The sequence below is a fragment of the Bos indicus x Bos taurus genome, chromosome 19 (assembly GCF_003369695.1).
Source record: "Bos indicus x Bos taurus breed Angus x Brahman F1 hybrid chromosome 19, Bos_hybrid_MaternalHap_v2.0, whole genome shotgun sequence".
Taxonomy (NCBI): Eukaryota; Metazoa; Chordata; class Mammalia; order Artiodactyla; family Bovidae; genus Bos; species Bos indicus x Bos taurus.
In genome coordinates, this window is record NC_040094.1 from 55,979,482 (window position 1) to 56,000,209 (window position 20,728).

The following is a 20,728-nucleotide window of genomic DNA, read 5'->3' on the forward strand; positions in this document are numbered from 1 at the left end:
GCAGATTTCAGGAGGAAAGAAAGCAGGGGGAAGGGGGAGGGCCGCACTGGCAAAGACACCCCTTCCACCCCATGAGACATCCTTCCGGGGAGCCCCTCCATGGGATAATCAGGACTTTAGCAGAGGGGGAAAGAGAAGAGAATTATCACTTACTGAACAGTGACTGAGGTACCTTACATGTGGCAAGAACCCATTTTTCATAAATGACATGCAGATAAGACATAAAAAGCCCTAATTTGTAGCATGTGCCAATTTCCAAGGCGTAAACACTCCCACCACAGCCAGTTTCAAGACACCAACTATGTGATACTTGGCTTGTAAAACTGCTAAAAATTTAAAAACCATTTCTGCGAGCCAGTAGGAACCAGCCCCGCTAGCCCCCCAGTATATACGATAGGATTCAAAACTTCTCTGCAAGGAGGCGTGATGCTTAGTTAATTTCATGTGTCAGCTTGACTATGCCACGTGTGCCCAGATATTTGGTCAAATGTTATCCTTGGTGTGTCTCTGAGGGTGTTTCTGGATGAGATTGGCATTTGAGTGAGTAGGCCAATAAGCAGATTGCCCTCTCCAGTGTCAGTGGGCCTTGTCTAATCAGTTGAGGACCCGAATAGGACAAAAAGGCTGACCCTTCCATGAATAAGGCCTGACTGTCTTGAGCTGGGATATTGACCATTTCTCACCTTTGTACTGAAACTGAAACACTGGTTCTTCTGGGTCTTAAGCCTGCTGATTTTTGGACTGGAGCTTACACTATTGGCTCACCTGATTCTTTAGGCTTTTGGACTCAGACTTGAATTACACTATCAGCCCTCCTGGGTCTCCAGCTTGCTGGCTGGACATCATGAGTGCTGCCCACCTTCATTTTGTAGATAGATAGATATCTCCTATTGGTTCTGCTTCTCTGGAGAAACCTAGTTAATACAGAGATAGTTGTGGTCACCAGCATAATGCCCCCAGCCCACCAAAGATGTCCATGTTCTAATCCCCAGAACCTATAAATATGTTACATCATGTGTTGATTAATTTTGTGTGTCAACTTCACAGGGCCCCAGTGCTCAGATATGTGGTTAAACATACTCTGGATGTTTCCGTGAGGGTTTTGGGATGAGATTAACATTTAAGCAGATGGACTTTGAATAAAGCAGATTGCCCTTCATAAAATAGGTAGGCCTTACCCATTTGAAAGCCTGAATAGGACAAAAGACTGAGCTCCCCTAGGAGAAAATTCTGCCTTCAGGCTTGAACTGCAACATCAGCTCTTCCCTGGGTCTCCAGCCAGGTGGTCCACTTCAGACTTTGTACTATCCAGTCTCCATTATCATAGCCAATGTCTTAAAATAAATCTCTTGATATATGTACCTACCCTGCATATATACATACATACACATCTGCCTCTCTGGAGAACTCTGGCAAGGGAGAAGACGGGAGAATTACGGTTGCAGATGGAATTAAGGTTGCTAATCAGGAGTCAAAGTCAGGGAGATTGTCCTGGATAATCCACAAGGGCACAATGGAACCACAAGAGGGGCAGGAGGGTCAGTGTCCAAGTGATGAGATGTGACAAGGATTTGACCAGCCATTGACAGCTTTGAGGATGTAGAGGGGCCACGAACCAAGGAACGCAGGCAACCTCCAGAAGGAGGAAAAGGCAGGACAGGCTCTTTCCCAGAATCTTTAGAAGGGACACAGCCTTGCTGACACCTTGATTTTAGCCATGAGACCCATCTTCAACTTTGACCTCCAGAATTGTAAACTGATACATTGGTGGTGTTTTATGCCTCTAAATTTGTGGTCATCTGTTACAGCAGCTGTGGGAAACTAATCCCAATATGTTTTGTCCACAGTTAACTAGACGATGCTCCTAAAGCTCAGAGAAGCGGCCTGTCCAGGTTGCCATAGTGGTGAGCATCAAAGGGGTTTGAGCCCAGGGGGTATCTGATTCCAAAGCCCAAGTTCTTTGTTCTGTCTCATAAGAAAAGCCACTCTTGAAATATAAATGCCCTTGGGGAGGTTACCAACTTAGTTCTACTTCAGCCTAAGTAACTGGAAAGTTTTCTTTTCAGAAAATAAACCATCACAAAAGGCAATGTCCAGGTGAAGGCACAGCTGAGGTTGCAAGAAAGACGGAACCTGCCCCTTCCTCAGGGTGGTGTGGCCCAAATGAAGCTGGATATGAAGACTCCCAGGTGGTCAGCGGAAACGTACAGACTTTAAGTCTATGAGGCCAAGGGGCGTTTCCAAGCCCTGCACCGAGAGGCTTGGGTATCGACCCCTCCCTGGAAGCCGGAGGCGTGGCCTGTGGTTTGAGGTAGAGAAAAGCAACCTCTTAAGGCCCACAGCTTCAAAAGAAATTACCTGTCCCAGGGCAAGGAGATGAGGAGGAGGCTGGTCTATTTTCCTGGAAGAGGTGAAATATGAGGAGATGCTGGCCGAGCACTTTCCAGAACGGATGAAAACCAAGCATCATCAGGTGCAGGAAGCCCGGTGAGTCCCATTCCCCAGGCCTTGGGTGCTTGTGCCCAAGACACGGGCACTAGATAGGAGAACGTGTATCTCTTGGGTCAAATGCCGCACCAAGCACTTAGGCTGGTTGCCAACGTTTGTTGAATGAATGAGTGATAGGGAACAAGATGGAAAATGAGGACGCCAACTTTAGACAAGACGCATTCACAGTCTCTATCCACCCTCCATCCCCACCTTCTGAGGACCCCAGAACTGGTGGCCAAGAGAGGGCTTCCGGAGGTCCGAGGCAGGGATTAGGGCAAGGGTATCAAGCATCCTGGGTTTGTCTCGCCTGGGTCCAAGGAGCCCCCACACGGCCCAGCCCCCCAGCTGCAATTTTCTCCAGAATCACTCGTCTCCAGAGCCCCATATTCAAATAAGCACAGAAGTTGAGCGTGGGCTATATTTAGCAGAGTCAGAGGGAGACGATTGAGCAGAGTTGATCTGGAAGTCGGGCTCGAGGGACCGCGCCCCTCCCGCTGGATGTGCCTGGATGACGCTCCCAGGTGCCCTGAGAGCCCACGTTTGGGGGTCTGTGGGGGGAGAACCAGCATGATCCACAGCCTGCCTGGGCACCAGCGTTGTTTCTCCTTTGAGAGCTTTTACCGAGTCAGCACCACGCTTTTATGAGAAAAGATGGACTGGGCTGTGTTCTGGGGCCGACAGCCTGGCCAGGGAGCCATCCCGCTTGTGACCGAGGGCATTCGGCTCCAGCCTCTGGGCCGGTAACCTCTCGCTCCTGTTATTATCTTTAAAAGCAGCAGCAATCTGCCCCCTTGTGTATTAGTTTCCTACAGTTGCTGTAGTCAATTATCACAAACTGCATGGCTTAAAACAGCAGAAATTTTTTCCCTCACAGTTCTGGAGGTTAGAAGGCTGAGCTGAAGAAGGTGTTGGCAGGGCCACGCTCCTTCCAAAGGCTCTGGGGAGAAACTTCCCTGCCTGTCCCAGCTTCCTGTGTTGCACGCATGCTCGGCGTTCCGTGCTTTGTAGCTACGTCGCTCTAATCTCTGCTCCGTCTCCAGGTGGTCTTCTCCCCTGTGTGTATGTGTCCAAATTTCCCTGTTTCCTAAGAACTCTGGGCCCATCCTAATCCGATACAACCTCATCTTAATTACATCTATGAAGACTTTCCAGATAACATTCACAGGCACCGGGGTTGGACTTTGATACATCTGGGGTGGGGAGGAGCGTGCTATTCAATCGTGACACCATCCATCTCCTTCTGCCCAAGGACAGCATCACCCCCCACCCCCTTCTCCAGCAACCTTGGTGCAGAGAAGGCCCTCCAGGTGGAGGTCGAATATGTGGTTCAGCTGTGGGCTGGGTGCTGCTCTCATGAGCCTGACTGATCTCACCGGCCAGGTACCTGGAGGCAGCCCTCAGCCTTCACAGCCCACTTACTCAACACCCACCTCATCTCACTCGTCGCATCCTGGGTCTTACCTGCCTCACCTCCTTTCATCCTCAACTCCCCTGTGTGCTGGGATCATTTTCCTCGGATCACACAGGAGGAAACAGGAGTAAAACAAGGTGAGCCCCGTGGCAGCAGGTTGGGTGTCCTGAAGCCAGCCCGGGTCTGACTTGGCTCCTGTAAGAGCTGGAACCGGGGCTGTCACCCCCATTTCCCCTTCCAAGCTGGGGGACAGGGGGCTGTACAGGTGGAGCCTGGGGGGAGCAGAAGGGGCCTCTCCCTAGCACAGTCCTGACACAATCCCCCGCCCCCCCACCTCCACTTAAGGAAATGTTGTGACCACTTTAAAGGTTAACTAGACAAGATGCTGGAGGAAACAGTATGACCATGGGGCAGAAAGAAGTTGAAATGTGGACCTTTTTCTCCTGAGACTTTACCCTGCCCTGGGCTCATCTCCCCAGACAATTCAGGAGGAACCTGTGGGGTTCTGGGGTGGGGGGACTTTGAGTCAGCCAAAGAGAGGGGGTGCGGCTATGGTGCCAGGGCACAGGGGAGGCAAATTCGCCAGGCCCAGTCCCAGGTTAGAGGGTCCCTGATGACCAGGAGGAGAAACGGGAGTCAGGAGTGCCTCCCAGCCCTCTGCAGAGACCAGAGGAGACCCTGGCCCCTTGGCAGCCCTCCCACCTCCCCGGTTCTTGGCAAGCACACTGGTCAGTAGCCTCCCTGACTCTCCCTCCTGTCCTTGAACTCAGGATTCAGTCTGGGAGCCAGCTGAGGCCTGTGTGCGCTCTTGGCCCCAAGCCCAGGCTGGACCCAGTCTCTTCCCTCCTCATTCTGAGGCTTGGCAGCCTTCCGAGCCCTGTTCTGTAGGGAGGAGCTGCTCTGGGTCTGGAGACTGCAGGGGGTGGAGGCGGAGGGGGTGTAAGCCTTTAAATGAGGCCTCCTCCAGCACCCTCAACCTAGCCCAGACTCTGAGAACAAAGCTGAAGGTTGAGGGAGCAGAGCGGAGCCATCCAGGCATGATGGGGAGGCCCGTGGTTCATGTTGGATGCATATTAGAAACACCAAAGGAGGTTCTCAGGCCTGCCCATCACCCAGAGATTTTGGTTTAATTAGTCTGAGTGCATCCTGCATGTGAAGATGGCTAACACTCCCCACAGAGGACTGGGATGGGGCTTCACCACGCCTGTGGCCACTCCGTGCCTGTTTCAACAGGGGTGGGGTGAAGCAAAGGGTGGCCAGCTTCGGTTTTAGGGAGAAAGGGCCCCCTTAAAACTAGCATCTGGCCTTATATTGGGGTTGTAGTTTCTTCCCAGGGCCTGGCTTCTTTCTCCTGCCACTCACCTGCCCTTCCAGCTTCACCTTCCACCTCACATTAAGATTTTAAGAGAATTCAAATCTAGGCTCCCATACAAAAAACTCTCAAAACTTACAAAACTTAACAATAAGAAAGCAACTAGGGTTTAGAAATGGGCAAGAGACCTGATCAGACACCTCACCAAGAAGATATATACTGATGGCCAGTAAGCATATGAAAAGATGCTCCACATCCTATGTTATCAGGGGATTGCAACTAAGACCCTATTAATAATGAGTAAAACACCTACCCTACTCCAGTATTCTTGGCTGGGAAATCCCACAGACAGAGGAGCCTGGCGGGCTCACAGTCCATGGGGTCACAAAGAGTGGGACACTAAACAGCAACCCAGTTGGTCTAGACCAGTGGTTTGCAACGTGTGGCCATTATCTTGGTCAAGTTCTCAAGCCCTACCCCAGACAGATTGAATCAGAAACTCGGTAGGGTGAGAGCAGCCTGGGCTTTAATAAGCTCAGAGTCAGAGGACTCTGATGCTGCCAGAGTTTGAGAACCACTGGCCTAGAACAGGGTTTCTTACCTTGGTTCTGCTGACGTCCCAGGCCGATGGTTCGTTGCTGGGGCCTGTCCTGTGCACTGCAGGAGGCTAACACACATGTCTGTCCTCTCCCCACTGATTTCTGGTAGCAGGCCACTCCCCCAGCCCAGTTGTGACTGTCAAACATCTCCAGACAGTGCCGGTTGGCGTCTGGGGAGCTCATTGTCCCTGTTGAGAACTAGGGGAGCATCTCAAACATAGAATTATGCAAAAACATGAATACATCCTGTGACTTGGGCACGATGCTGGGCTATCCCTCTATTGGGTCATTTGATCCTCACTTTAAGGTAAATTGTGTCCATCTCACTGCTTACAAGCTGTGTGACCTTGGGCAAGTTACTTAAACTCTCTGTTGCCTCAGTCTTCTCAACTGTCAAATGGGGGATAATTCAGTTCACTTCAGTCGCACAGTCATGTCTACCTCTGCGACCCCATGGACTGCAGCACGCCAGGCTTCCCTGTCCATCACCAACTCCCAGAGCTTGCTCAAACCATGTCCACTGAGTCAGTGATGTGATCCAACCATCTCATTCTCTGTTGTCCCCTTCTCTTCCTGCCTTCAATCTTTCCCCGCATCAGGGTCTTTTCCATTAAGTCAGCTCTTTGCATCAGGTGGCCAGTTTTGGAGCTTCAGCTGGGGGATAACTGGTGCCTACCTAACAGGATGGCCAAGGACATAAAATGACAAATTGTATTCCAAACCCTCAGCATGGTGTCTGAAGCACAATAAATGCCCAGGAAATATCGGTCTTTTTTTCTAAATTGAAGTCTAGCTCATTTACAATACTATATTAGTTTCAAGTGTACAGCCAAATGATTCAGTTATGTATATTTAAGATTCTTTTCTATTACAGATTATGACAAGATGTTGTCATCTCTGTGCTGTACAGTAAATCCTTATTATCTATTTTATGTATGTGTGCATGCTAAGTTGCTTTAGTCATGTCTGCTCTTTGTGACCCTATGAACCATAGCCCACCAGGCTCTTCTGTCTGTGGGGGTCTCTAAGAAGACTGGAGTGGGTTGCCATGCCCTCCTCCAGGGGATCTTCCCAACCCAGGGATCAAACCTGTGTCTCCTTTATGGGCAGGCAATTCTTTACCACTAGTACCATCTGGGTAGCAGTGTGTATCTGTTAACTTCATCTTCCTAATTTCTCTCTCCCCTAATTTCTCTTTCCCCGTTGGTAACCGTAAATTTGTTTTCTTTGTCTCTTTCAATTTTGTAAACAAATTAATTTTTATTATTTTTAAACACATGTAAGTGACATCATATACACCACATCTAATGAGATGACTGTGGATTTTGTATCTTGTTGATGTGGTATATCACATTTGTGTATGTTGAATCATCCTTGCAACTCGAATGAAGCCCACTTGATCATGGTGTGGGATCCTTTTTATATATCGTTGGATTCATTTGCTAATATTTTGTCGAGGAGTTTTGCACCTATATCCATCAAAGATATTGGCCTATAATTTTCTTTTCTAGTGTTTTTGTCTGGTTTTGGTATTAGGGTGATGGTGGTTTCATAGAATGACTTTGGGAGTGTTCCCTCCTCATCAGTCTTTTGGAATAGTTTGAGGATTGGTGTAAGTTCTTTGTATGTTTTTTAGAATTCTCCAGTGAAAGCATCTGGTCCTGGACTTTTGTTTACAGGGATTTTTTTGTTTTATTAAATTACAGATTCTATTTCACTTCTAGAGGTCGGTCTGTTCAAATTATCTGTTTCTTCTTGACTTAATTTTGTCAGGCTGTACGTTTTTAGAAACTTGCCCATTTCTTCTAGGTTGTCCAATTTGTTGACATATAAATGTTTATAGTGTTTTCTTATGATTTTATTTCTGCAAGATCAGTTGTCATTTCTCCTCTTTCATTTCTTATTTTGTTTATTTGGGTCCTCTCTGTTTTCTTGTTGCTGAACCTGGCTAGAACGTCATCGATTTTTTTTATCCTTTCATAAAAACCTTATTGATCTTCTGTCCGTCTAGTCAAGGCTATGGTTTTTCCAGTAGTCATGTATGGATGTGAGAGTTGGACTGTGAAGAAAGCTGAGCGCCAAAGAATTGATGCTTTTGAACTGTGGTGTTGGAGAAGACTCTTGAGAGTCCCTTGGAATGCAAGGAGATCCAAACAATCCATCCTAAAGGAGATCAGTCCTGGGTGTTCATTGGAAGGACTGATGTTGAAGCTGAAACTCCAGTACTTTGGCCACCTGATGCGAAGAACTGACTCATTTGAAAAGACCCTGATGCTGGGAAAGATTGAAGGCAGGAGGAGAAGGGGACGACAGAGGATGAGATGGCTAGATGGCATCACTGACTCAATGGATATGGGTTTGGGTGGACTCCGGGAGTTGGTGTGGGAGACCTGGCGTGCTGCAGTTCATGGGGTCGCAAAGAGCTGGACACAACTGAGCAACTGAACTGAACTGATCTTCTGTTTGCTTTTTTGAAAATCTCTATTTCATTTATTTACTCTCTAATCTTTATCATTTCCTTCATTCTGCTGACTTTGGGGTTTTTGTTCTTCTTTTTCTAAGTTCTTTTAGGTGGTAGATTAGGTTGTTTATTTGAGATTTTTCTTGTTTCTTGAGGGAGGCCTGTATCTCTATGAAAGCCCCTCTTAGAACTCCTTTAGTTGCCTCCCATAGATTTTTGTTTCCATTGTCATTTGTCTCCAAGTATTTTCTGATTTCCTCTTTGATTTCATCGTCAGCCCATTATTTTTTAGTAGCATGTTGCTTAGTCTCCATGTAATCTTTTTCTCTCTCCTTTTTCTTTCAGTGGTTGATTTCCAGTTTCATACAATTGTGGTCAGAAAAGATGCTTGAAATAATTCCTATTCTCTTAAATTTGTTGAGGCTTATTTTGTGTTATACCTTGTGGCCTATCCTAGAGAATATTCCATGAGCACTTGAACAGGAAAAAAGTTATTTATTTATGGTTGTGCTGGGTCTTTGTTGCTGCTTGCAGGGCCCGGTCTTCATTGTGGTGTGGAGGCTTCTCACTGCGGTGGCTTCTCTTCTTGCAGAACGCAGGCTCTAGGGCATAAGGACTTCAGTGGTTTTGATGCTCGGGCTCAGTAGTTGCTGCACAGGCTCAGTTGCCTTGCAGCGTGCGGGATCTTCCTATATCAGGGATCAAACCCGTGTTCCCTGCCCTGGCAGGCAGATTCTTAACCACTGGCCCACCAGGGAAGTCCCCATGTTATGTCTTTTGAGAGCATTTAGTCCATTGACATTTAAAATAGTTATCGACAAGTGTGTATTTGTTGCCATTTTAAACCTTGTTTTCTAGTTGATTTCATAGTTCTTCTTTATTCTTTTTCTTTAGTGTCCTGATGGTTTTCTCTTGTACTGGGCTTGAGTTCTTTCTTTCTAGTTTTTGGTGATTCTTTTGTATGTTTTTGCTCTCTGGTGACCCTGTGTAAACTGTGTGAATCCAATGTTTTTGGTGTGAGGGCTGTTTTTGGTGTGGGTGCCTGCTATGTCTTTCCTCAGGGTGTGCTGGCCATTGTCCTCTTGATGGGGAGTGTGTTTGGTGTTGGGGAGACCAGAGCCTACACTGGATGTTGGGTAGGGCAGCCTCTTTGCTCTGTGGTTTTCACAGCCCTGTTGGGGGCAGGGTCTGCTCCCCAGTCGTTGGAGTAAAAAACCCCAGATCTGGCTTTAAGCTTCAGTGTGAGGTAGGCAGGAGTGGAGTGCTCCTGCTGGGAAAGAAACCCTTGTGTATTCCTCCCCAGGGGCTGTCAACAGGGGACATGCAATTCTGTGACGCCACCACCCAGTGTGCGTACCAACAAAGTCTGCTGCTGCTGGACCCACCCTGGACTCGCCTCTGCTGAGGGAACACTGATAACTGGCTCAGATGTCAGCCCTGCCCCTGCAGTGTATACTCTCACAAAGCCCATGGCCACTGTAGCCATGCGCTGCCTGAGCCAACTGACAGCGGAGGGTCCTGTGGCAGACTCATGGCCCATCTTATACGCGTTAACAGAGGTGGCCTAGACGACATTCTAGGCCCTTTGGGCTGTTTCTGCACAGCTAAAACGAGCCTTCTCCCTGGGTCCGTCAGCTGAAACCCCATCTACTGCACACCCTGTACATACTGGCAGGAGCGTGTTTCAGGCTGGGAAGTACAGCGATGTGACAGCTGTCAGTGCTGGTCTCCCTCTGCCTTGCCTGGCAGCAAGGCAGTACCTGCACAGTCCTCTTGAGCAAACACCAGGCCATTCCAGCTCCCTGTCTGCCCAGCAGGCCTCCCAAATGGCAAAGGGGGTTCCCAGAATGAGGGACCCTTTCCTTTTTCACAGCTCCCTCCCAGGGGTGCAGATTCCATCCTGCTTTTTTTTTCCCCCTGTCCTACCCAGTTACATGGGGTTCTTTCTTGCAGCTTTGGTTGTGAAGGATCTTCTGCCAGCTTTCAGCTGGTTTTCTGTGAGAATTGTTCCATGTGTACATGTATTTTTGATGTGTTCATTGGGAGATGAACTCATCTTTTTCCTCTGCTGTCCTGACCTCCCTCCCCTAGTCAGTCATCTTATCACGATCCAGCTCAGAGATTCTCATAAAAATGCATTTCTGTCCTTTGACCTCACAGCAAGCACAGCCAGCAGAGGCCAGACCCAGGTGGGCAGAACCGGGTACAGCCTGCTGGTCAAGCAGGGTCCCTAAAGTCACAGTGTTGGGGTGGTCAGAAGGGCCCATGGACTTCTGACACCTGCAGGGATTTCCTCTGAGCAACCTGACATAGCACCAACCTTGTAGATGAAGTGACAATGTGGAAGAGGGGCCCACGGGCCCCAGATATCTGCCCCCAACCCTGGGTGTTCACACCCCACTCCTCCTCCAGGCCTGGGCATCCCAGGAAAAAGATGAGAAATAGCACAACTCCTCCTCTGCACCTCACATCCCAATAAAATATTTATTATTTCAAGAAATAAATCTTTAAAAAAAGAGAGACAAAAGAGTATCTCTATTGCTTTCCCCCGACAGGTCAGGTCCTTGGTGACTACTGAGTTTCTGTGGCCACAGGGGCCACCCCGACCGAGAGGGCTCTCTGATGGGAGGGGTCCAGCCTCAGGCCCACAGCGGGGCTAGTCCCCCCTCTCTGGACTCACGGTCCTGTGGCTGCCTCCCCAAAAGGGTGGAGGGGCAGGCCTAGGTGGGTGGGGCAGGTTGCCAGAAAGGGAGTGGGATTAAAAACCAACTGGGGTTGGGTGGCAGTGTGTCTGAAGTCCTGGTCTTTTTCCTCAAGCAGGGCTCTGGGCTCAGGCTGAAGGGGAAGGCATGCCACACAAAGATGGACGGACAGCTGGATCCAGAGGAGGTGTGAGGCTGGAGGAAGCTGGAGGTAGGGACGCAGATGCAGCACTGATGGGGTGGGAGGGCACAGGGGGTAGCAGGCCTGGGGAGCCAGGAAATAGGCCAGGTGTGCTGTGGGTGGGGCTGAAGGTCCATCCCAAGCCTGCGAAAGATGCCTGGGGGTGGGGCAGGGCCTGAGGCTTTGGAAGCAAGTCCACGGTCTGGAGTCGCAGTCATGCTGGGGGAGGTTTCAGGAAATGCCCAAAGTGAAGAGAGTTGGAACAAGCAAAAGGGAGACAATTCAACCCAAGGTCCAGGTGGTCCCTGCAGCCTCCGACCATAGTCCCCAAGGGTGGAAGGGAGAGGGAATTTGGGAAAGCTAATAGGAGGCCTCAACAGGGTCCCCCAGCCTGGCCTTCCCTCAGGCCCCCCACCCTTTCTGCCCACATTGCAAACAGCTCCAGAGGGACAAGGTTGACCCCTCACACATCACTCCCCACTCTGTGGACCGTTCAATGGGCCATCGAGCAAGTATCACCCCGCTTCCTCTGTCGTATACCCAGAGGGCCCCTCCTGGTCCCAAGAAGGACAAGGGCCCTCTCTCCATCTGGCTCAGATCTGGTCTTGCACAGAGCAAGGGACCTCTGACCACCTGCTCCTGGGCCACTCAGTGGGACCCTTGTACCAACCCCCAGCTGTTTGGCCACTGTGCTGCCATGCGCCCCTGGGAGGAGCATGAGGAGCCTGCCTGGGGTGGGCACCAGGTGCTTGGCAGAGTCTCCCCCCTCCCTAGACCTACACACCAATCTGCCCTGCCCACGTCCCAGTCAAGGAAGAAGGCTTCAGTTCGGGGGCGTCGAAGGGATGGAGGGTCACTGGAGCTCGGAATCTGCTGGTGCTTTCTCCTGCAGTGGGGAGGGCCAGCCGGGCGGTCACCCTCACAGACAGTCCTGGCACAAGGCCACCTGGCCCTTGCGGAAGTCTCGGCAGGGGCAGAGCCGCCGATATTTCGTGCTGGAGCCGGCACAGCTGAAGAGCAGAGGTTCCTTCTGCAGGAAGCACTCCTGGCCGGGCTGGGCAAAGGCCGGGTACAGGTGGTTCATCTCTGACTCAATGCCGTCGCAGGGCACCTGCAGCCTGGGTGGGCACCACCGGAGGCGGTCACTCAGTGGGCACTGCCCATTCCCCCCACCCTGGCCCACCCATTCTGGACCCAGGGATGTTTCTAGGAGGCGCTGGGATAAACGCTGGGGTGGGCAGCTCCTGACAGTGGGCAGGAGGGCAGGGCCACAGGCTGATGCATCAGGAGAAATCGGGCAGTTTCTGCAGCCTGGACCTAGAAGATGCCCAGACAGCCTGGGCAGGGGTGTAGAGCTGCAATGTGGAAACCTGCCTGGAAGGTCCCTTCCAGATCCTTCCTCTCTGGGAAGCACTGAGTCCCCCTCACCCTTGCTGGCAGGCCAGGGGGCAAGGCAGTCAAGGGAGTGAGGGGCTACAGGTGAGGTCAGCTGGGCCGGGTCAGGCAGGGGGCTCACTCACTTCTGGAAGGCGTCCTGGCTGTTGAGGAAAGGGAAGAAAGAGGGCTCACAGATCAGCCCGTGGTCCAGGCAGGCGTCCGTGCAGGCCCTCCCCGCAGCAGCCAGCCAGGCCCGGAGGGAGTGCGCTGGAGGCCAGGCCCCCGGGGCCAAGCTGGCATTGCGGGCCCATTCAAGGTGGGTGGCGTTGGGAGCCAGGATGAAGGGGCTCTGCGGGGCTCGGGTCCCAGGTGGGGCAGGACCTGGGGCTGCACAAAAGTCCTACCGGGAGGAAAGCAGAGTTTGGAGGAAAAATGGGGCACCTCTCTCCCGCCGACTCAACCTACTCCCGACTTCCCCCTCACTTGCTACCAAACTTTTAAGCAGCTTTATAATAAAATGAAAAATAAGAGACTTTGCATTTCTGTGCTATGATATGGAGGCTTGGATGCGAGAGCTGGGGGTTCAGGAGAGGGGCGCTCCAGGCCTGGTCTCTGAGCAGTACTGCTGGCCCCTCAACAGTCCATCTCCACCCTCCGCAGGGAAGGAAACAGGCTGGAGAAAGACGGGGGTGCTAAAGCACCCTGCACCCCGGGCAGAGGTGGGTCCTCAGACTCTGGAGCCGCCCCACCCCAGAGACCGAGAGTGGGGGACCCACACACCTGGTGCTGGATGTAGGCGTGGATTCGCTCCAGCATCCCCTCACACGTGTACTCGTAGGGCAGGTAGGGGTCCACCTGTGGGAGAGACAGGCAGACACATGGGTCAGGAGAAACCCTGGGGCTCCCCAGACCTGGCCACTTGGCTCTGGGAGCAGAGATCTGGGGGCTCAGGCATCCTGCACCCAGCTAGCCGACCACTCCATCCACTCAGATGCCCTGCTCCCCAATGCCCCCCACAGTGGCCCCCAGGGGCTCAGGACAGCTCATCTCTCCTTGGCTCCTTTCCAGCTATACCAAGTTTTCCCTCTTTCCCTAAAGCTCATTGTTCTATCTCCACTTGGGCTGTGATGTCTGCTCTTTCCGAGCCAAACCCTGGATTCATCTTCCCCTTCCCAGGTGGCTCATGGGTAAAGAATCCACTGACAGGAGACATGAGTTCAATCCCTGGGTCAGGAAATTCATCTGGAGGAGGAAATGGCAACCTTCGCTAGTATTCTTTGCTTCCCTAGTCGCTCAGTTCAGCTGGTATAGAATCCGCCTACAACACAGGAGACCCCAGTTTGATTCTTGGGTCAAAAAGTTCCCCTGGAGAAGGGATAGGCTACCCACTCCAGTATTCTTGGGCTTCCCTGGTGGCTCAGTTAGTAAAGAATCTGCCCACAATGCGGGAGACCTGGGTTCGATCCCTGGGTTGGGAAGGTCCCCTGAAGGAGGGCATGGCAACCCACTTCAGTATTCTTGCCTGGAGAATCCCCACAGACAGAGGAGCCTGGGGGGCTACAGGCCATGGGGTCACCAAGAGTCAGACACGACAGTGATCAAGCACAGCATAGCTTAGATGTCACCTCCTCCAGGAAGCAGACCCAGAGTAACACCTCCTGTTTAACTCCTGTTAAAAGACCACTTTCCTTGGCCCTCACCCCAGACCTCCCCAGTGTAGAACTGGCTCCTGTGTTATCATTTCTGATGTGTCCCTTGTCTCCCTCAGGTTAGGAGCCCCATGCACTCTGGGACCATGACTTGTTCACCATTGAATCCCTGATGCCTCACCCACTGCCTGGTACCCAGTCGTCACTGGGGAAGTAGTCGTAGAATGGAAAAGCATCCCGGCTCTGCCTGTGTCCTGCCCAAGATGCGGAAGGTTCATGCAAAGGAACCCAGAGCATCTCTCAGCCTGATGGAATGAGATCACATTTGTGAAGCTTCCTGCCCAGATCAGGCACCTGGGAGCTCTATGAACTAGGTGCCCCAAACAGAGGCCACACACCGTCCGTCTAAATATCAAAGTTACAGAGCAGCGCACACTGGGGCTGATGGGAGCAGATGGATTAGGCAGCTGGGGCCCGAGCAGTGAAGGGAACAAAGGGAGGAAGTGATGAGGGACCTGCCTCCTGGGAGTGGGGACCCGCACCTCTCCTCCACTTTTCCTGCCTGGCCACCCCTGCCCTGTTCACACCAACCCCCCGGGGGCCCAGCACACAGCCAGCCTGGAGGAAAGATCGGCCAGGTGGGCAGGAGGCAAGATCAGGCTGACATGGGAGACAGTCCATCTCAGACTCAGAGAAAGATGTTTTAGCCTTCAACACCCATGCCCAACTCCCCACGTGTGTGTGTGTGTGTGTGTGTGTGTGTGTGTGTGGGCACCACACCCAGCCAGCCCACCTCCTGTTAATGCCATTTTCCAGCCAGCAGCACCAGGAATCAGGTAGCTTCAGCCCTGGTAGTGAAATCCTGCAGGTCTGCTCGAGGCCACACTCCCCTGCACCCGCCCTTCCTCATCATCAGAGGTGGGTGGAGTCAGAGCCCAATCCTGCCTCCAGGAGACCCCACCTCGAGGGGCTGCAGGCCCATCCTGAGCCCTCTGGCCAGGGGGATATGCCTGACATCAAGCTGAGGAGGGTCTTGAGAAGCGGCAGCCGCCACCAGGACCGAGTCTCAAGACAAGACCCCTCCCATCTGACCTTGCCCCAGTCCTCACTTCACCTGCACTGTGAGCCGGTGTCCTTAATCCAGGGGCAGTTCCGGGGTCCCAGAGAATTCCCCGGGTCCACACCCAGCCACATCCTTCACAGTCCATCGACCAGCACAGCTTTTCAGCCCTGAGCTCTGCACGGTCAGTCCCAGCCCGAGCTGCTGGCCCCCGAGGCCCCCGAGGCCCCAGCCGCCAGCTGCTGCTCGAGCAGGTCCCCAGTTGCCTCGGGTACAAGGCTTCAAGTCCTGGTTATAAATAAACCCCCCGGAGAAGAGACTTCCCCTCCAAATGTCACTGCCTGCTCTAGCAGCAGCCACCGAGTTATCCCCCTCGTGGTTTGAAGCCTATCACGCGGTGATTCAAAGCCGTGCACCCCCTGAATGAGGGGACATTTCAGAGCAGCCACGTCCCACCTGCCGTGAATCTCCCACCGGACGAGCCAGCCTGCCTGGAAATTACCCCCATTAGGTCTAATTACAGGTGTGCACAGTGATCCGTCTCACAGAATGGCAGGTGCTGGTCCTGCTGGAATTACCGGCCTGTGATAATGAGAACGGCGGGCGGGGAGAAAGCGGGCGTCCCTCCCCCCACCTCCCTGTCCCTCCTCTCCCTCCCCTCACCTCGAATGGCCTCACCCTGGACAGAGAGATGCTTGAAGGGCAAACCCAGCGAGGCTGAGAGGCCTGAAAAGAGCCCCCACCTGGAGCCTCCTCGCTGCCTGTTGCGGGGGTGGTGGCAGGCAAAGGGTGGGGGCCGCCGGGCTGATGCCTCAGGTCCCTCTCGGCCCCTCCCCTTCCCTCTCCCCGCAAAAGGCCCACGACTCGAAGAAGAAGCTGTGTCCCCTGATGGCGGCCCTCATTCGCTCTCTGAGCTCCTGCCAGCTATCTCTGTTTTTTAAACTAGGATGATCAGATTTACCCAGGGGGCTTGTTTAGAACGCAGACTCCAGTCCAAGTTCGATGCAGGAAACAGGGCACTCAAAGCTGGTGCTCTGGGACAACCCAGAGAGGTGGGATGGGGAGGGAGGTAGGAGGGGGGTTCAGGATGGGGGACACATGTACACCCGTGGCTGATTCATGTCAATGAATGGCAAAAACTACCACAATATTGTAAAGTAATTAGCCTCCAATTAAAATAAATTAAAAAAAAAAAAGTAAAACGCAGACTCCAAGCCACACCTGTCCTTTGAAATCAGAAGCCGGGGACAGGCCCAAGAGTCTGCCTTTTAAACACCTTCCAGGCTAACTGGGAGGTGGGGTAGGAGTGGGGGTGGTTAAAAGCAGAGGGGCCTGGGGCTGGTTTGGAGTCCAGCTGCAAGAGTCAGCCTGGTGAATCTGCAATACCTTAGTTCCCGGACCCTTACGTTCTTGTGATTTTTAATTAACTAATTAACACAATTAAACAGATGTTCATGTTTTTAAAAAATCAAGAGAAAACAAGGCAAAGGAAGTTTTCCTCTGACCCCAGATGCCCAGACCCCGCCCGGGGGCAGCCACGTTATCAGTTTCTTGTGTGTCCAACCAGAAATAATGTGTGAATAGATGAACGGGCTCACACGCACAGACCACCCCCACCCCATTTTTAGGTCTGCAGCTGGGAACACCATCTCCACAGGGCTGGGATCTCACTGAGTTTCTCTCGAGGGAGGGATCCTGGAGGTGGGGCCAGGCCTGTGGCCTGGAGGTGGACAAAAGCCTTCGGAGGTCCCCCTCTCACCCCTGCCTCTGTCCCCACCTCCAGGTGGAAGCCTCGGATGACTGCTTTGGCAAGGGGTGGGCAGAGGGAACGGGAAGGGGGTGGTGGTTTCCTCCAGGATAGCATCCCACAGCACCCTCCCCCATACCTTCCATGGAGGTACCTCTTCAGCCCAGTGTTGAGAGCTGACCCCCTCCCCCACCCCTCATCCATCCAGCGATGGATGGAGCTGGGGGAGGAACACCTCGATTTCCTCATTTCTCAGGTAGGACAATTCGGGATCTGAGTACCCCACCTCTCAGAGGTCCCCGCTAGCATTGGACACCGGGTGCCTGCAGGCAGGGGTAAGCTCCATAACACACCCTGACTCACTGTCCCTCTAGAACCTTCCTTCTTGGGATCACCCCCCAAATAAACTACTTGTCGTCAAATCCCTGTCTGGGGTCAGCTCCTGGAAGAACCCAGTCTCAGTCTGTGACTTGGAGGAGCTCCCCACAGAGGAGGATTTGCTTAAGTGGATGCTTCAGAAGGGGCAGAGGGCTCTCCCCGCACCACTGAGGGAGGGTCCCGAAGTTCAGCCACTTCCAGGTCAACCTGGCCACGTCCGCTACAACTGGAGGTGTACCTAGGCTGTAACATGGCAGTTTCCTGGGCACCTTCTCTAAAGAAACAATCACAGCCGCTCAGGAGGGAAGGACGAGGGTGTAGTGGGTAGAGGCAGGGAGCAGGTGCGGGAGGCAGGGACTCTCTGGGGCCATTTGCTGAGAGGGTGGGCTAAGTGGGGAGAGGGCTGAGTGGGAGGGGACTGATCCATGGGATGCAGGAGGGTGTTAAAAAAATGCCAACCTGGCAGTCCAATGGTTAGGACATGGGATTCAATTCTTGTTTAGGGAACTAAGATCCCACAAGCCACATGGTGTGGCCCCCCCCAAAAAGGAAAAAGCAAACAAACAAACAAACACAAACCTGCCTATAGTCAGGACAACCAGGCAGAACTCTGGACCCAGAGCTAAGCATTTAAGACCATAGGGGGATCTATGCCTGCTGGCCTCTGTCCCGAGCCTAGCAGGGCCCCCAGCTCCCCGGGCAGCTGGGCGTCCTCCTGGGCATGGCTCTCCCTTGTAGAGCCCCTGCTCCACATGCTCTCTGACTCTGCCACAAGCTTACCCTGAGCCGCACATCCCTCCAGGGACGGCACACGCAATGAACGAACAACAGGGTATTGGGCAGGGAAGAGGACCCAGCAGGAGTGGTTATTTTGGCTCAGCCTGCAGTCTGAGCTACTGCAAGAAGTGGGTCCAGAGGGCCTGTGGCGAGCAGAAAGCCCCCACCCCCACCCCGTTCACACAGTCTGACCTCCTCTCTATATACAGGGACCATGAGAGCACACAGGGGGCTCTCAGATGCCAAAGGTGCCAGCAGAGGAGGCGAGCTGCACAAGCCCCTCCCTGCCCCTCCCATACACAAGTGCATCCCCCGCACACACACCAACACTTACTTGCTGGAGGAAACACAAATGCTCCACCCACTTGCTACCCAAAGGTGGTGCCACCACCAACACCACAGATCTGGTTTGAAAGGCAGGGCTTCAGCCCCACCCAACCTGCTGAATCTGAACCTGTGCTTTTAACAAGATCCCAGATGATCTGTGGGCCCTGAGATGTGCTGCCCAAGGCCACAGAGACAGCAAGAGTCCAAAGAACCTTCACACATTCATCCTGGAAACCACCCTGCACCTAACTTGTGCTAACAGGACCTGGCCTCCTAAGACACTCAATAAGTGATTCCGGATCCAGGGCTGCCATGTAAGGTTGTGTAGGCTGCCCACTGCACAAAAGCATATTTCCGCCTCCACTTCCTCGACAAACACACACACATCCAAGTTGGTGAGTGGGGCCCCTGCGCAAATTTGCCAATCCAGGCCTGCAAGTCTGAATTCACCAAGAGGAGCATCTTTTTCCAATTATAGCAAAGACCCAAAGTATAGGATATTGGCGGTCCTGACTGGATCCGAGCCTCACCTGGGTTGTCATGATGGCTTGGATGGCTGCTTCAAACTCCTCTGAGTTGTTGTAGTCAACGGTCCACACGTGGGGCTTGCCAATGAAGTTCTCTGCATAGGGATGCTGGGAGAATACCTACCCAGGGCACAGAGACAGGCGGCTTCTCCCTGTGCTGCCAAGCTGGGCTGGGTGAAGGGGAGGTGCCCCCACCCATCTGGGCCATCTCTCCTTCACCCCAGGCTTCATGCTTCTCCTTCCAGGAACTTTGGGGTCCCATCTCAGAGCCCCTGGATGTGGGCTCAGGCCCTTCCCACTCACCTCTCTGGAGGTGGGCTTGCCCCGGAAGAACTCGTGGTTGAGGGAGCTGTGGGGCGGGCTGAACCGGGACTGCAGGAAGACACAGCCGTTGGCGATGGCCTCCAGCGGGGCAGGGCCCTCATAGGGAAAGCCAAACCCTATGAAGAGCTGCAGAACCAAGGTGGCATGATGATCAGGGAAGGTTGGGTATCACAGCCCAGGAGCCCCGAGAAGCTGGGGGTGCGGTTGGGGTCAGGACATTCACAGGAGGCAACTGGGGCAGTAGAGAGCACAGGCCAGCTGTGTGCCTTGGCCATCGTGAAGTGAGGAGGTCTAATTAGGTAATATCAATGGCCTCTTCCTGCTCCAAAGACTATGCCTTGGAGAGGAAAAGAAACAGCAAGGGTTCCCAAGCTTACAAGGCTTCAGGCCACTCCTACAGTTGACCTCAAAGGACCTTTACTCACTCACCCAAAAGACATTCATTCAGCACCTGACTTGCACTAGAGGAGTGCTCATAGGGTTGGCCCCTGGAAGATGATATAAGTGATTCTGAATCGGGTTGCCACGTAAGGTTGTTTGGGTTGCTCACTGCACAAAGGTATCCTCTTTCTACCCCAATACATACACACCACACATACCCAAGATGCCTAAAGAAAGGAGCTATGGTCAGATTAGGAAAGGACCTAGCAGCTGGAAAGAGACCCTTCAGGTTCAGCTGACACTTCAGGGCCCACAGCAGGATCATGCTCCAAGGACACAGTTCAGGAACTTCCAGAAGCAGTCAGATGGAACTCTAGCCTGGCTGCTCCTCCTCCTTTTGCCCCTGGCCTGTCTTTCTACCCACTCAGTGGCTCTGAAATCCATGCCTGACCCAGAAGTCGGCTGGACTGGTGTTACGGGGCAGCAGGCGGGAAGCCCAACTCTTTTTCCCATCACTGAACCCCATCCAGCTCCCTTTCCCTGATGGGTAGCTCTATCTCTAATCTTGGCTCCGACCAGCACGTAGGAGGCCTGGACACGAGGTTCAGGGCAGCAGAGCATGCTGGGGCATGTCCACACGTAGAAGGGGGCATGAGCGACAGTGGCAGATGTGGCAAGCATGAATGGGCAGCCTCCTGGGCGTCTATGGCCGGGCTGGGGTGAGGATGGAGGAGGGGGTGGGGCTCACTTTGGCCTTGCGCAGCAGCTGCTGGAACTCAGGCTGCGGCAAGAGGCCGTGGTTCTTCACAAAGGCCGGGACTTCGGGGGGCCGCTGGCTCTCGTAGTACACGGTGCCGTGGATCTCCATGTACTTGTTCAAAATGCTCAAGAACTTCTCCTTCCCCTGGAAGAGGAGGAGGAGGAGATGGGGGCCTTGCTCTGACCACAGATGGCAGAGCCCACTGAAGAGACATCACTGGTCGGGAAATCAGAAAACATGGGCCAGTTTCAGGTTGGTCCCTAAT

The 20,728-nt window shown here is 52.9% G+C and overlaps 1 protein-coding gene across 5 annotated transcripts in view; it reads right to left on the bottom strand.

The window, feature by feature from the left end:
• Positions 1–10,732: 10,732 nt before the first annotated feature.
• The window catches only part of MGAT5B (alpha-1,6-mannosylglycoprotein 6-beta-N-acetylglucosaminyltransferase B), an 81,067-nt gene continuing 71,071 nt past the window's right edge, over positions 10,733–20,728 (bottom strand). For 4 of the 5 annotated variants that reach the window (XM_027518550.1, XM_027518549.1, XM_027518553.1 and 1 more), the window contains 6 exons: positions 20,452–20,607; positions 19,302–19,448; positions 19,002–19,118; positions 13,314–13,388; positions 12,677–12,933; positions 10,733–12,274 (listed from right to left, as the gene is read on the bottom strand). In XM_027518550.1, coding sequence (XP_027374351.1) covers positions 12,076–12,274; positions 12,677–12,933; positions 13,314–13,388; positions 19,002–19,118; positions 19,302–19,448; positions 20,452–20,607 — 951 coding nt within the window. In that variant the 3' untranslated portion in view covers positions 10,733–12,075. The remainder of the gene's footprint in view (positions 12,275–12,676; positions 12,934–13,313; positions 13,389–19,001; positions 19,119–19,301; positions 19,449–20,451; positions 20,608–20,728) is intronic. The other variant, XM_027518554.1, reaches the window with a different exon arrangement.